Source organism: Mauremys mutica, unplaced genomic scaffold (assembly GCF_020497125.1).
Source record: "Mauremys mutica isolate MM-2020 ecotype Southern unplaced genomic scaffold, ASM2049712v1 Super-Scaffold_100395, whole genome shotgun sequence".
In the NCBI taxonomy this organism is placed as follows: Eukaryota; Metazoa; Chordata; order Testudines; family Geoemydidae; genus Mauremys; species Mauremys mutica.
In genome coordinates, this window is record NW_025423329.1 from 47,752 (window position 1) to 63,828 (window position 16,077).

At 51.4% G+C, this 16,077-nt stretch overlaps 1 protein-coding gene across 1 annotated transcript; it reads right to left on the reverse strand.

Moving 5' to 3' along the window:
* Positions 1 to 8,502: 8,502 nt before the first annotated feature.
* LOC123361165 (eomesodermin homolog) lies at positions 8,503 to 10,509 on the reverse strand. Its single transcript, XM_045001324.1, has one exon. It carries the CDS (start codon positions 10,507 to 10,509, stop codon positions 8,599 to 8,601), a length of 1,911 nt encoding a protein of 636 aa, XP_044857259.1. The 3' UTR covers positions 8,503 to 8,598.
* Positions 10,510 to 16,077: the final 5,568 nt, after the last annotated feature.

Here is a 16,077-nt window from a genome sequence, read left to right on the forward strand (position 1 = left end):
AAATAAAATAAATAGAGCCGCTGGCCTGATAGCCAAAGTCCCATTCCACATATGAGCTGAGCTGAGCAGAACCGGATGCAGAGCTAGCTTCCTGAGTCTGCAAACAGCCCCATTGCTTCTGCAGCACCTCATGGCTTTGCCACATTTGCAGTGATATTAACTAGATTTTGGTCATTTTCACTGCTGCTGTTCACAGCCATCTGTGATGATCAATGTTACCCTGAGGCAGCTGCTTGGGTAAGGTGTAATGGAGTTCATCGATTCGAAGGCCTGAAGGGACCACTGTGATCATCAAGTTTATGCGTAAAACAATCCAGAGACTTCCTCGTCATAATCCCTAGAGCAAATCTCTTAGGAAAACACCCAGTCTTGATTTAAAATTTGTCAGGGATGGAGAATCCACCACAACACTTGATACATTGTTCCATTGGTTAATCACTTTCACCGTTACAAAATTACGCCTTATTTCCAGTCTGGATTTCTCTAGGCTCAACTTACAGACCGTAACAACTTACAATCGTGAGACCAGTGGTAGGCAACCTATGGAACACATGCCGAAGGCGGCACGTGAGTTGACTTTCAGTGGCATTCACACCAGTGGCCACCAGTCCGGGGGGCTCTGCATTTTAATTTTATTTTAAATGAAGCTTCTTAAACATTTGTAAATCCTTATTTACTTTATATACAACAGTAGTTTAGTTATATATTATAGATTTAGAAAGAGACCTTCTAAAAAGGTTAAAATGTATTACTGCCACGCAAAACTTTAAATTAGAGAGAATAATGAAGACTCGGCACACCACTTCTGAAAGGTTGCCAACCCGTGTTAGACCTTCCTCTGTGAGACTGAAAAGCCCCTTATTAAATAATTGTGCCCCATGTAAGTACCTGTAGACTGTGATCAGCTCCCCCCTTAACCTTCTTTGTTAAACTACCTTGATCAAGCTCCTTGCATCTCTCACTACAAGGCAGGTTTTCTAATCCTTTTCTAATCTCTGACCCCTCTCTAATTTAACTGGAATTGTGGGCACCAGAAGTGGCCGCAGTTCCAGCAGGGGGTGCACCAGTGCCAAATACAGGGGTGACTGGGAGACTGGAGTGTCTAAGGAAATTGCTTGTGTGACTTGTGGTTAGCCAGTGGGGTGAGACCAAAGTCCTTTTTGTCTGGCTGGTTTGGTTTGCCTTAGAGGTGGAGAAACCCCAGCCTAGGGCTGTGACTGCCCTGTTTAAGCAATTGGTCCTAATTTGGCACTCTCAGTTGGGTCCCGCCAGAACCGCACCGTCACAGTAGGGTTGCCTGGTTTGTTATTGTAGGGCCGCTTTGTGGGGCAGGTTTCTTATTGTAGGGCTGCAGGCAAAGGCAGGTGTGTTGTTGTCAGGCCACCAGGATTGTCACCATAGGGCTGCCCGGGAAGGTGGGTTTGTTTATGTAGGGTTGTTGAATCCTTCTTGCCATGGGCTCTGAGCTCTCACTGAGGTCCTTTCCTGGTCCTTCTTGGGGATGCCTCTGGCACAAAGCTCTGGTTTCCCTGCCCATCCCGCTAATCTCTGGAGCCTGCTTCAGGGCCGCCCAGAGGATTCTGGGGGCCCGGGGTCTTCGGCGGTGGGGGGCCCTTCCGTTCCGGGACCCGCCGCCGAAGTGCCCCGAAGACCCGCGGAGGGGATTCCCCCACCGCCGAATTACCGCCGAAGCGGGACCCGCCGCCGAAGCGCAGCCCAGTCTTCGGCGGTAATTCGGTGGAGGGGGGCCCCCGCCATGGGTCTTCGGGGCACTTCGGCGGCGGGTCCCGGAACGGAAGGGCCCCCCGCCGCCGAATTACCGCCGAAGACCGGGCTGTGATTTGGCGGCGGGTCCCGCTCCGTCTTCGGCGGTAATTCGCCAGTGGGGGGTCCATGCGCCCCGGAGCGGAAGGACCCCCCGCCGGCAAAGACCGGGAGCGGAAGAAGCTCCTGCGCCCGGCCCTGCAAGAGTTTTCCAGACCCTGCTCCAGGGACCCCGAAAAACTCTGGTGGGGGCCCCTGTGGGGCTCGGGGCCTGGGGCAAATTGCCCCTCTTCCCCCCCCCTCTGGGCGGCCCTGGCCTGCTTCAAGGAGAGCAGAGCATGCAGCCTAGCAGGCAGGGGCCGCAGCACGGAGCCCAAGGCTTGGCTGTCTGATACCAAACCCTCTGGGGCATTGTAGGGCACCACTGTCCAGGGGAGCAAATTCCTGGCACCTTCAGCATCTTCCCAGCCCCTTGCTGTCCTGGGAGATGCATGTGTCCTGCCCGCTCTGTTAATTATCCCCCTGCATCCCAGGGAGTTGGACTTTCCCCAGGTTTGCAAAGGATCAACAACAAGGGCAGTTTTATAACTGTTCCCAGTTGGTCCTAGACACTAATTAATAACTATGCGCTGCCCAGCCAGGGGTGACAGCGCCCCCAGCTCCCTGCCCCACTGCCTGTCAAGCAGGAGAGGAGAGGACAGGGGTCCCCACATGGAACCCCTTGGCCCCACTAGCACCATTGTCACACACACACCCCCATTAACTGCCAGCCACCTGCAGAGCCCTCCCCAGGTCATGAGACCAGGCTAATCATTAACCCACCAGGGAGTCCAGGAGCTGCTGCTTTCCAGCCACAAGGCCCAGCCCAGCCCCAGGGGATTGCCCTGGTCTATGGCATGGCTGCCCTGCCCTGCCCTTGCCATGCTCCAGCCAGTGAGTGCCAGCACATGGCAGGAGGCAGGTATGTGGCCAGTAACCCCAAGGGACAGGGAGAGCCTGTGGGCGAGCTTTGCCTCTGTTAAACATTTGTACCCCGAGCAGTAGGCAATCCTGCTGAGAGGGAGGGGCTGGCAGTACAGTCCCCAGGCAAGTACGTTGGGGCTGCGTGAGTTCCCCCAAATAGCTCTGCCGATTCACCTCAGTGCTGGCCCATAGCAGCCATCCTACCACAGCCAGGGGCTTCCCCCTGCCCCCGGCTCAGTCAATTCCCCTCAATCCCAACCTGCAGCCCCCTGCTATCCCTCTCCCAGCCCTGGGCTCCCCTGCTGTCCCCTCTCACCCACCCTCCACTCTGTCAATTCCCCTCAGTCCCAAAATGCAGCCCCCTGCTATCCTGGGCCTGGGCTCCACCAACCCATCTCAGTCAATTCCCCTCAATCCCAACCTGCAGCCCCCTGCTCTCCCTCTCCCAGCCCTGGGCTCCCCCACAGCTCTGTCAATGCCCCTCAATCCCAACCCGCAACCCCCTGCTTTGCATCCTCACACAGCTCTGTCCATGTCCCTTGGCAGCATCTCAGTTATTCTAATGGGTCTCCCTGCCCAACGCTCTGCCAAAGTCACCTCTCTCCCACTCACAGGACGGGGAGTCCTTAGGAGCTGGCATTATTAGGGCTCAGATCCTCTCTGCTGATCCTTAGCCACGGAAGAGATGAAATCCCTTCAACCGCTTCTGTGGGATGGAGATGGCCATAGGGCAGCACTGTCCTGAGCCCCGCACAGGAACCTGCTTCACGGTTAGCTACTCCAGGCAGTGCACTGCAGGGAGCCCTTGAGCAAATCAGGTGCCAACCATGAAACACAGCATCATCCACCCCTTGGGGACACCAAACACCCCCATATAACAAAGGGCTCCAGGGAACTGGTGTTTGACGTCACCATGTTCCAGTGACAGAGGCCAGTGCCCCAGGCCCCGATTCCCCTGGGCTCCATGTGCACGTGCCCCAGGCCTCGATTCCCCTGGGCTCCATGTGCACATACCCCAGGGCCCAGATTCCCTTGGGCTCCATGTGCATGTGCCCTGGGCCCCGATACCCATGGGCTCTATGTGCACATGCCCCGGAGCCCTGATTCCCCTGGGCTCCAAGTGCACATGCCTCGGGGCCACGATTCCCCTGGGCTCCAAGTGCACATGCCCTGGGGCTCCGATTCCCCTGGGCTCCATGTGTGGCCCTGTCAGGGTTCCCTCCCCACTCTGAACACTGGGGTACAGATGTGGGGATGCATATGAAAGACCCCTTAAGCTTATCTCTACCAGCTTAGGTTAAAAACTTCCCCAAGGCACAAATTCTTCCTTGTCCTTGGAACGGTATCGCTGCCACCACCAAGTGAGTTAGACAAAGATTCAGGAAAAGGACCACTTGGCGTTCCTGTTTCCCCAAAATATCCTCCCAAGCCCCTTCACCCCCTTTCCTGGGGAGGCTTGAGAATAATATACCAACCAAATAGGTTAACAAGATGGGCACAGGCCAGCCTTTGGGTTTTTAGGACACTAAAAACCAATCAGGTTCTTATAAAGAAAAAGTAAAAGAAGCACCTCTGTAAAATCAGGATGGAAGGTAATTTTACAGGGTAATCAGATTCAAAACATAGAGGATTCCCCTCTAGGCAAAACCTTAAAGTTACAAAAAAAAAATCACAAGAATACCTCCCTCTTAACCTAGGGAAAATTCAAAGCTAAAACAAAAGATAATCTAACGTATTTCCTTCCTATTACTTACAATTTGTAATCTTAGATGTTTAGTTCAGATATGGCTTTAGGAGATGTATTTTCCCTGTCCTGGTTCCTCGCTGACCCAGAGAGAACACACAAAGGGGGCACAGAACAAAAACCTTCCCCCACAGATTTGAAAGTATCTTCTCCCTTTATTGGTCCTTTTGGTCAGGTGCCAACTAGGTTATTTGGGCTTCTTAACCCTTTACAGGTAAAGGAGGGAGTTTATGCTACCCTTAGCTGTATGTTTATGACATGCCCCAATTCCCCTGGGCTCCATATGTACATGCCTGGGGCCCCGATTCCCATGGGTGCCAACTGCCAGTGCTCCAGTTCCCATCTAATCCAACCACCACATATTCCATGCCAGCATATCACCCTGGCAATCCCATATTCCATACAGCACCTTCGTCCCAGGGGGCTCCAGTGCCCTGCACTCTGGTGATGGTGCTGCAGCGGATGTGTGCTGAGGCTGGGCTAGAGCTCCATATGCCCATCTCATCATTCCCCCCTCACCATGTAAGTTCCTATATTTGCATCCTCCAGTCTGAGTGATCTGCCCTCAGTGCCCATGTCACTGTGTTGCCGGCCCAAAAGGCCTGAGGCAGCAAACAGTGGTTCGTTGCCCGGTGTACCTTGCTCCAATAGACACACCAAGGTGGAGAAGCAGTCAAAAGTTTATTTGAGATCTCAGATAAAAAGATGCTCGGAGACACACACACGTCTCAAATCAAGCACACAGACATAAGCTGTGTGTCTCTTCTTATACATGACTTCAGCTAGGCATCTCTATCACCCCCACTACCTCCCACCTCTTCTACCCTCTAGTCCCCTCCCATATAGTAGGCACATTGTATAGCTGGCAATTACATCAAACAGATTAAATCATTCTTGACAACAAACAATTCATCTTGTTAGTAACTTTTCAAGGCTGTTAGGTTGGTTTACTTCTGGATTTATTACTTTGCCTCCCCCCCGTCCTCCTCTTAAACCAGAGATGAGTAGGCCTCTTTTTACTATCTCCTGGTGCCAGTGTTGCACTGATAAGAAGCTTTTACACATTCCATTCTCAATTCTGACCTGGGAGTTCAACTGAAGTTTAATATGGAGGCACTCTGGACAAGCATAAAATAACTTTGGTCCATTCAGGCCTAATACAGATGCCTGATGACACCAACAACTGTACCAAGCCGGGGGGTTGGGAGCTAGTCTCAGAGCTAAAAAATGAACCCAATTATTCCCAGCCCAGTGCCAGGTGGCAGCAGGCTACCACCCTTCCATACTCTGCCAGCCTGTTGAGAGCAATGGACCTTCCCCAGGCAGGTCCCTGCAGCAGAGGCCACACAGAGTCCTGTTGCTACGTGGATAGAGCTGAACCAGGCCCAGACTCCTTTTCTGCCCCCAGAAGCAGGCCTGGCACTACACACAGTTGTAGGGATATTAAAGAAGGTTTACATTATATGAGAAATGATTTATTGATTTATGGTTTTATTATTATTAACTAATACTTTATAACTTAAGGTTTATGTTAGAAGTAAGTTTGTAAGGATTTATTGTCAGAAATATCTATGTAAGGTTTATGTTAAAAGTAGATTTGTAAGGATTCATTGTTGTAAGGATTTATTGTTAGAAATATCTATGTCTGTACAAGCCTGCTCAAGGAGATACTTTGTAAACGTCAATTAACTCCAAGCGCCTGTGTTCTAAAATGAAACTTTGAAGTCGCTACTTTGCTTTGTAACTAGTTAATTGACGTCAATTGACTCTAGGTGCCTGTTTTCTAAGTGAAAGTTTGTAACTGATACTTTGTTTTGAAAATGGCCGCTGTAAGCTGCTGATTGGGTAATTGACTCAGCACCTTGTTAACTCAATTGACTCTAAGTGCCGGTTTTCTAAGTGAAAGTTTGTAACTGATACTTTGTTTTAAAAATGGCCGCTGTGAGCTGCTGATTGGGTAATTGACTCAGCACCTTGTTAACTCACCGCGCGCAAGCTGTCAATTGCCTCTGTAAGTGCTAATTGGGCAATTGACTTTGTTAACTCAGCGCGCAAGCCGTCAATTACCCCTATGCCTCAGGCAAAACTATGTAACATACAAACAGAGACCCCCACCTCTGTTAAAGTCATTTTTACCTCACTTTATGTTTTTAATTGTTAAAAGACAAGGAGTCTCACACCCCAAAAGGATAAAGAAACTGTAAAATAAATGTAGTTAAGATAAAAAGTATATGTGAATGAGTGTCTAGTTTAAATGTTGAATGAGTGTCTAGGGAGTTACCAGCCTGAAAAAGTCAGTGTCGGCCGAAGAAGTTGTCAAGTGGAATCAACCAGATGACCCCCGGAGGGCGAACTGGAATCCACCCCGACACTTCAAAGGAAACAAAGGACAGAATGAAACCAGCTATCTGCTGATTGATCTGGCAACAGCAGAATAAAGACCTAACATAGGGGAAAATCCCTATAAAACTGAACCCTGAAGAATAAGGACTTTGAGTCAACGGTTCTGCTGCCAGCTTCTAGGAACATCAGGTGCACCTGACACGGACTCGGCTCCACTCTTGTGTACAGGATACCTGGCCAGTATTCTGTCACAAGCAACTTTAGGCTGGTAACTATAATATCTACGCAGAACTTGTATGAATGATTGTGTGAATGGATATACATATATACATATATATAAGTAATCATAGGAATAAGTAGTCAAACAACGTTGTTTGCTGTTATCTTCTATTTTATTATAATATTTACAATAAATGTGACAAATGTCTTTTCCCCTTTAATAAGATCCTGCTAGTTTTTATTGGTACAACAGCGGGCACACTGCAGGGGTCACAGGGCAGGGTTCCGGGTGCTGCAGAGGCTCGTGTGCAGATGCGGCAGAGGGCACGGTCCAGCAGGGAGCCAGGGGCGGGCACACTGCAGGGGCATAGGGTGGGGCCCAATGTATAAGTGGGTTCAAAAAAGTTCATTAATGGCTATTAGCCAAGACAGTCAGGGACGCAACCCCATGCTGTAGGTGTCCCTAAACTTTGACTGCCAGGAGCTGGGACTGGACAACGGGATGGATGGATCACTCAATAAATTGTCCTGTATCATTCATTCCTCCTGAAGCATCTGGCACCAGCCATTGTCGGAAGACAAGATTCTGGGCCAGGTGGACCAGTGGTCTGACTCAGTATGGCCATTCGTATGTTTTCACAACAGATTCATGAAGGGAATGAACATCTCACTGAAATAGAGAGAATATACCATAAGTAGAAAGAGCCTCGGGCTAGTCTACACTGGCAGCGCTTTAACGTGGCTTGTGTAGTCGCAGCAGAGCGCTGAGAAAGAGCTCTCCCAGCCAGGGCTGGCTCTAGGTTTTTTGCTGCCCCAAGCAAAAAAAATGTTGGCTCCCCCCACCACCGATTTTTTTTTTTGCTTTTGCACTTTGAAGTTTTGTTTTGACTGTTTTAAGTCCCTGCTCGGCATCCTGCATCCCCCACTGGGCGGGGGCGGATGGGTGGGGGGTCACTGCTCACCCAACCTGACCCCCCACCCATCCCCTGAGAGGCCGTGTTCTGCAGGGGAGCACAAGGATGAGTGCGTGAGCAGGCACCAGTGTCAAAGGGGGGTGACAGCACACACAGCTGTGCAGTGAGTGCACCACTGTGGGTACGTGTGCAAGGAGTGGGTGGTGGATGTGTCAGGGTATGTGCGAGTGCAAGAAGGGTCAAAGAGTGCATCCTTGCATGAGTGTGCAAAGATCAGTGGTGAGGGTACAAGGGTGGGTGTGTGTGCAAGGACAGAGAGCTGACAGAAATTGGTGGTGAGTGCTGGAGGGTGATCACAGGAGAATGGTGGTGAGTGTGCAAAGACCTGTTGGGTGAGAATGCAAAAAGGCAGCTGGGAGTGTCCCAATTCCCAGTCCCCACCGCCACTCCCCTCCTAGAGCCAGGGATAGAACACAGGAGTCCTGGCTCCTGTTAGGATATAGATATTCGGGCCTGTCTGCAAAGGCCTGTACTTTAAGAAAACAATTCATTCAAGGTGGAAGGCAAGAACCTTTTTGGCAACTTTTATGCAGAAAAAAGAAAAAACCAAAGCCACTCTGAAAATTTAGCCAATTGGGATGAAATAATGCTCTAAGTAGTAGTATAGAAAGCATAGTAGCCCATGCCTTTTGAAGTGTCTTTGCTATAGTCCTCAGCATTCATGTCTTCACATTTCATTGTTGGAGAATTTTCATTGCTGGAAGTACTAGGAGAGAGTCGTCTTCTCTTACAAGCACTAGTGTAGATGCCAGAATCATTTGAATCTAGAGATTTTATGGAAGGTGGGGTCTCTATCCAAGATGAGCTGATTTCTTCTTTCACCTTCTCCTTGGGAAGATGGTCTTCAGAGAAAGCCGGGGGACTTGTTCGGGAGGTCCAAGGTAACCCAGTCGCCATTTTTCTCTGATAAGAACCTCTGCTTCCCCACCCTGCCATGGAAGGGAATGTTGGATCAGGATAATATCCCAAAGCATGGGATGTCTGCAACGGAAGGGATTTAATGCCATAGGGGAGCAAGGTGCTAGGAGAATATTCTGTTTCATAGGAGTTCATGTCCAGTTTGTTGGTACCAGGTTGTTGCTGCACAGGAGTAACAAACCATCTCTGGGGAGGATTGGCCACCTCTTCATTTTGCTGAGGATATAGTAGGCCTTTTGTCTGAGGTACAGTTCTCTCACCATTGTAAAATCTGGCTGGCGGCAAGTTGTTGACAAACTGTTCCTGGAAGAATGGTTGCACGCTGTACCGGGCTCCTGGGACAATCTGGTGGGATGAATCATAGTTGTCCCTGAAGCCCTTTGCAAAAGGATTATGGTCAATTTTAAGCTGAGTGATATCAGTGTTTTGATATGCAGTAACTGCTATGAACTGGATTTCCAGGAAAATAAACGTCTGAGTCTTTGAAGAGTCATTCAGATCTTCAACCCCATCTTCAGTCACTTCCACAATATGAAGTCGAGGTTGGTACTTGTGTAGAGACTGAAGTACTATCATCTGAGTATTATTATTGTTAGCACCTTTGTTATTGGTCAGTTTTAGTTTTCCAAAAGAGATCTCCTGCATCATCCAGTGAGCCCCAGTGTTTGGGGACTCAGGGTGAACATACACCTTGTTGCCTTGCATGGTGTTGTCCGCTTTTCCGCACGTCACCCACTTGCCCCCCTGGAAGCGCCAGTGGTTGGGATCAGCCAGCACCACCTCCACGAACACGTTGTAATGGGCCGTGGGGTTGAGGCCGGTGATGTTGAAGCTCAGGAAGGGAAACATCCGCCTGCCCTGCTTGGTGATGATCATCTCGGTCTGGTGCCGGTGGAACTTGAGCCAGAGCGGGCGGTTGCAGAGGAAGACCTGCGCCCGCAGCCCCGGCCCCGAGCCGGGCATGGCCAAGGCGCCCAGCCCGCCGCAGGAGCCCGCTGCCGGGTAGGGGCTGTAGAGGGGCCCCGCCGCCCCCTGGCCGTACTGGTAGCCGTCGCCGCCGCCGCCGCCCCCGAACTGCGCGCGGCCGCCCGGGGAGCAGACGGCGGCCGAGAAGCCCCCCGGGGCCAGCACGGAGCCGTAGGGGTAGCGCGCCCCGCCGGGCGCGGGGTAGACGGAGCCGTGCTGCGCCGCCGGGTAGGGGAAGAGCGAGCAGGGCGCGCCCAGCTCGGCGTCCTGCGGCCCCGGGGACTGCAGGTAGTAGCGCTCCGGGCTCAGGCTGTCCAGCGGGTAGCGGGCGGCGGCCGGGGGCAGCTCGGCCTCGCCGCCAGGGGCCGCCTTGCGCCCGTCCGGGCCGCCCTGCTTGGAGCCCGCGCCGGGGAAGGGCTCGCCGGCCTCCGCCTCGCTCAGCATGCCCGGCCCAGCGCGGCCGCACTTCTTCGGCCCCTTGTCCATGTCCAGGCGCTGCGGGGAGCCCGAGCTGGGCTGGCCGCGGTGGCCGCCACGGGCGCTGCTGCTCTCGGGCGGGTAGAAGGGGGGCCCGGCCAGGCTAGCGGCGCTGCCCAGGAGCTGCTCCCCTAACTGCATCCTCGCCGGCGCCAGCCAGGGGGAGCCTGGGGCTGCGGGCGGGCGGGCGGGGAGCCGGGCTTCTCCCGGGGAGGCAAAGCGCCCAGACCGCACAGACCCCCTGCCGGAAAGTTCCCCTGCAACTTTCCCAGCCCCGCCGGCTCTCCCCGGGCTGCAGCCCCCGCTAACCCCCCACTCCTGCTTCCGTCTTCCCCACTGAAACCAGCCACCTCTACTTTAAGAATGTAGGTGTATTCTTATTGCTAAACTAGTTATAGAGGTATAAAAGAGAATCAAAATCACTGTCTGTGGAATGGCCTTCTCTTACTGTGACAGTCTGAGGCCTTCAGCCAAGATGTAGTTAGGCAGCCATAAGCTGGGAAGTGTGTGGTCACATCCTCACATTCCAAACTAGTCCCATTGAAATAAGGTGCTATTGGGCTGATAGGGTTGTGTGATATCTGGATGCATATTATAAGACTGTCCTACATAAATGAGGAAAAGCTGAGGTGCCTTTATTATTCTTTTGTTCCACTCTTTGTTTCTATGGGGAATTTGCCAATGCAACATCACTGTCTTTCTTTTAAACAAATAAAACTAAAGTCAATGGCTGTTGAAAATAGCAGTTCCAGTCCTAATAACCTCTGGGAAGCATTTCTTGCTCAATTTTATCCTACTTTTTCTACAGCCAGTTACAGTGGATCAGTATATTTGATTTGGGAGAAATGAAATAACAGCTGCCCAAACTGAGCTTGAGCACTCCTGAATTTTGAGGTGTTCAAATCTGGAAGGCAGGTGCTAGATCCCCTTTCTGAACATTAGCTACATCTGGAAAGGAAAAGTCAATTTCTGCTTCCATGGCTCAGAAGTGGAAATCCTCCTAAGTGCTTGGTACTGTATCTAAAGCTGCCCAGGTCCAGAGCCTCCCCTCCCTTACTTTTCATTTTAAATTCTAGTGGGATCCATGTACCTCCCTTGCCAGGCTTCAGATAGAGAGGGGCACTGTCCCTTTAGTCCCCCCAATTCCTTCTTTGGGGGCTGCAAGGCGAGGTCACACCAGTATCCCTAATCCAGTCTGGTGACGTCTTCTGAAGGGGATATCTGGGCCAAAGCCTACTCCTTGAGCATATGACTAGGGTCAGGGCCGGCTTTAAGCCGATTCGCCCGATTCCTGGGAATCGGGCCCCGCGCCTAAGAGGGCCCCGCACCTTTGGCGCCTTTTTAATTTTTTTTTTACTTACTCCAGCTGCCGTCTCTCTGCTCCGGGGTCTTCTGTGGCCCCGCTCCCCTGACCAAAGCACAGGCGGGAGAGCGGCTGCCCCACAGCCTCGCTCTCCCAGCTGCAGCTCCGGCTGGAGTGCGGCAAGCCCCGCGGCCCCGGCTGCAGCTCCGGCCGGAGCGCGGCAAGCCCCGCGGCCCCGCTCTCCCAGCTGGAGCTCCGGCCGGAGCGCGGCAAGCCCCGCAGCCCCGGCTGCAGCTCCGGCCGGAGCGCGGCAAGCCCCGCTCTCCCGGCTGCAACTCCGGCCGGAGCGCGGCAAGCCCCGCTCTCCCGGCTGCAGCTCCGGCCGGAGCGCGGCAAGCCCTACCCTGCAGCCCCGCTCTCCCAGTTGGCGCCCTGGGGTAGCGGGGGGCTCCGGGGACTATTTAAAGGGCTGGGGCTCCAGCTATCTCTGCCACCCCGGTCCTTTAAATAGCCGCCGGAGCCCCGGGTTGCCCCTATGCATTCATCAGGGCTCCCGCGGCTATTTAAAAGGTCTGAGGTGGGGTAGAAGCAGGGGAGCCCCGGGCCCTTTAAATAGCCCCCAGAGCCCTGGGATAGAGGGGGTCTTGGGGGCTATTTAAAGGGCCAGGGCTCCAGCTGCCTCTGCTGCAGCCCTTGCCTTGCCCTGCCTGCAGCCAGCTCTGCCCCCCCATGCCTGCAGCCAGCTCTGCACCCTGTGCCCACAGCCAGCCCCTGCCAAACCCCCTGCCCTGTCTCCAGCCAACCCCTGCCACACACCCCTGTGGCCCTGCCCAAAGCCAGCCAGCCCTTCACACACTCCTGCCCGCACCCAGCCCTGCACCCCCTGCTCTGTCTCCAGCCAACCCCTGCTGCACTCCCCTGCCTGAAGCCAGCCAGTCCCACAATCCTCTGTCTCCAGCCCTGACAACCCCTGCTGCACTCCCCTGCGGCCCTGCCTGAAGCCAGCCAGCCCACCCCACACCCCGCCCCGTCTCCAGCCAGCCCCACACCCCTTGCCTTGCCTGCAGCCAGACCCTACCTCCAGCCAGCCCCATGTCCACTGCTGCCCTGCAGTTCCCAGGGCAGTAACCCTGCATACCTGCTTCAATGAGGGAGGGCAGGGAGCAGCTGGGACCCACACATGTGCACACCCCCAGGGATTGGCGGTGACCCACACATGTGAAACGGCGTTCATTAATAACCAATCAACAGCATATACGAATCAATGTACATAATATATAATTTTATTATTTATATAGTTATGGAAAGTAAATAATAGAAGGAAGAAATGAGACTTCCTCTGGCCCACAGCCTTTTTATACAGGCCGGCTGGGGAGGCTTCCCCAGTCAGCTCAGCTTTTCCCCTGCCACAGCCCTCCCCCAGGGCTGTTTTAAGCCCTTCAGGGCAGGAACGGGGTAACCACCCTGCTACACCGCCCAAAATACATCCCCCCACCCCAGCGACACCCACACCGTGGAAACAAACCCTCCTTCTCCAACACCGCCTCGCCGAAACAGCTGTGGGCTGAAAAGGAAGGGTTTTTTTGGGGGGGGACACTTTATTAAGAATTTTTCAATTAAAGCAAACAATTTTTTTAATTATTTTTTTTTATGAACCATGGAAAAATGAAAAACACCTGTTCCGTTGAAAGAAAACATTTGTACTTTTCATAATCACCTTGCAAATTTAATGAGATATATTACATCTCTTTTCGGCAACAAGCTTGTCATATTCGGGGGTCATATTTGAAGTGGATATTTTCAGAATGTCTTCCAAATGGTCGTCAGTCAGAGAAGAACATTGCTTGTTTTTATTCATGTTCATGATGGAAAATGTTTGTTCACATATGTAAGTGCTTCCAAAAATGCTAAACGTTTTCAGTGCAACTTCGATAAGATTCTTATATTTTTCATCATCCAGACTTTTGTAGAAGTCTCACAGGCTGCTTTCTCTGTGCTTATTTCGGTAAATTGCCGAACACTGAAGTTCAATAACCTCCAACTGCAAATCTCCTGGCACTTCCTCTGGATCCACAGAAAAGGGATCTTCAATCAGCTTCAGCTGGATGTCATCATCTTTAGACAAAGTAAGTCTTCTGTCAAATTCTTCAATCAAAAGATTGATGTGCTTTGCGTATTTTTCTCCTAACTCGGCATGTTTGTGCTGAGGGATACGCTGTGCACAAGTGGGAAAGGGACACATTTCACCTTTTGACAGCTGACTTCTGAAAAGTTTCAATTTCATTTTGAAAGCTTTCACTGCTGCACACATTTGAAATATAAGTTGATTTTTTTCCCTGAAGTTGAATGTTGGGATCATTCAGGTGGCTGTAATATCACAAAAGAAAACGATCTTGATTCCAGGACTCATTTTCAAGCTCTGTGAATTTTATTGGCCCATTTTATAGGAATTTTGCTATCTCCTCTTTCAAAGCAACGAAACGCTGGAGCACTCTTCCTCGACTCAACCACCTCACTTCTGTATGGTAGATTAAGTCGCTGCACTCGGCATCTTCCCCTTCAAGAAAGGCTCGAAATGTCCTATGTTTTAGTCCTCTAGAACGGATGTAGTTTACAATGGAAACTACCACTGACATTACATGCTCAAATTTTAAGACTTTGCTACACAAAACCTGCTGATGTATAATGCAGTGATGTTTGGTTATTTGTCTCCCAATAAATTCTTCAAGAAGACTAACGGCTCCAACATTTTTTCCGCACATAGCTGGAGCACCATCAGTACAAATGGCCAGCAAGTTTGTGAAATCTAATCCCAATTTATCATTCATACACTTGATCACTTCACTGGAGATTTCTTTTCCAGTTGTGTGACCTGTCATGGAGCACATGCCAACAAGTTCTTCTGTAATTTCAAAGTTTTTATCAATACCTCTAATAAAAAAAAGAAGTTGGGCAGTGTCTTTTAAATCGGTGCTTTCATCCATAGCTAGGGAGTAAAAGCAGAATTCAGTGGCTCTCTGCTTTAACTGATCACTTAGATTGGTAGAAATGTCAGCTATTCTTCTCTGTACAATCATGCGTGATAGACTGACATTCTCATATATTCCCCTCTTCTGGACATAACTCAGATACAGCAATCAACATACACTTTTTAAAAAACTTGCCTTCTGTGAAGCATTTCCCAGCAGCAGCAATTTCCTTAGAAATCTGATAGCTTACTTTAGTAACCGTATCGTTCTCAGTGCTCACTTTCTTGAAAATTTGCTGTTCTCCACCAAGGTTTTTCACTAAACTGGCTGCTTTAATTATTTTTTCATTTGGGCTCAATTTGGTGAGATTGGGATGTTTAGTTTCAAAGTGCCGCCAAAGGTTGTATTCTTTTGGAACAGCTAATGTTTCGCGACACACGAGGCACAGTATTTTGTCTTTGGAAACAGTACATAAGTATTTATTCGTCCATTCAGTGTTGAAAACTCTGTGCTCTGACTCTATTTTTCTCTTTTTCTTTTCACTCGTGGTAGCCATTATGAAGCTCAAGATTTTGTTGAATAAATTTACACACAAGGGAAACACTCACAGTCACACACAAAGAGAAGAGAGATCTCACGGCGCGTGGCACACTAGCAAGGCACTGACAGTATGTGGAAGCCTGTAGAGGGGGAAAGAAATGGCGCCCATAGGGTAACCAGATCACAGCAGTAAACTAGAACCGCCCCTCCCTGCTCGGCCCCACCATTACACTCCTCTTCAACCCCCCAGGGGTCACTATATTACTGCACACAGCAGTACCAAAAATTAAAATACTTAAAATGGATGCCTCCCTCTAGCCACCAACTCACCGCTCGCCTCCTCACCCCCCCGCAAGTATAAAGCCTCACCGCCACTACCTGCCCACCCACCCTGTCGGTTCATCATCCCCCTATGAAATAAGGGGAGGGGGAAAGGGGGACAGTTTGAAGGGATTTTCTGGGGCTATGAACTAAGCCAGGGAGAGGAAAGGGGGGGGGCAGTGTGAAGGGATTGGATGTGACTGTCCAACACACAAACATAGGGGCCGCAGGGAGCCTGCGGCGGGGGAGGGGGGGAGCAGTGTGATAGGGGCCAGGGAGGGGTGAGGTCTCTGGACCAGGGAAGGGTTCAGCAGTCGGGGCAGGGCAGGTGCAACGCACACACGCAGGGCCGCCCGGGGGGGGCAAGTGGGGCAATTTGCCCCAGGCCCCGCAGGGGCCCCCACGAGAATGTCGGAGGCTCCACCCCGCCTCTGCCTTCGCCTTCCCCCATCTAGGGTGACCAGATCAGAGAGGCGAAATATCGAGATGTGGGGGCGGAGCCAAAAAAAAAAAGCTGGTGGTGGAGGGAAAAAAAGCAAAAAAGCATGAACAAGTGGGAAGCGCCTGGGCTGGCAC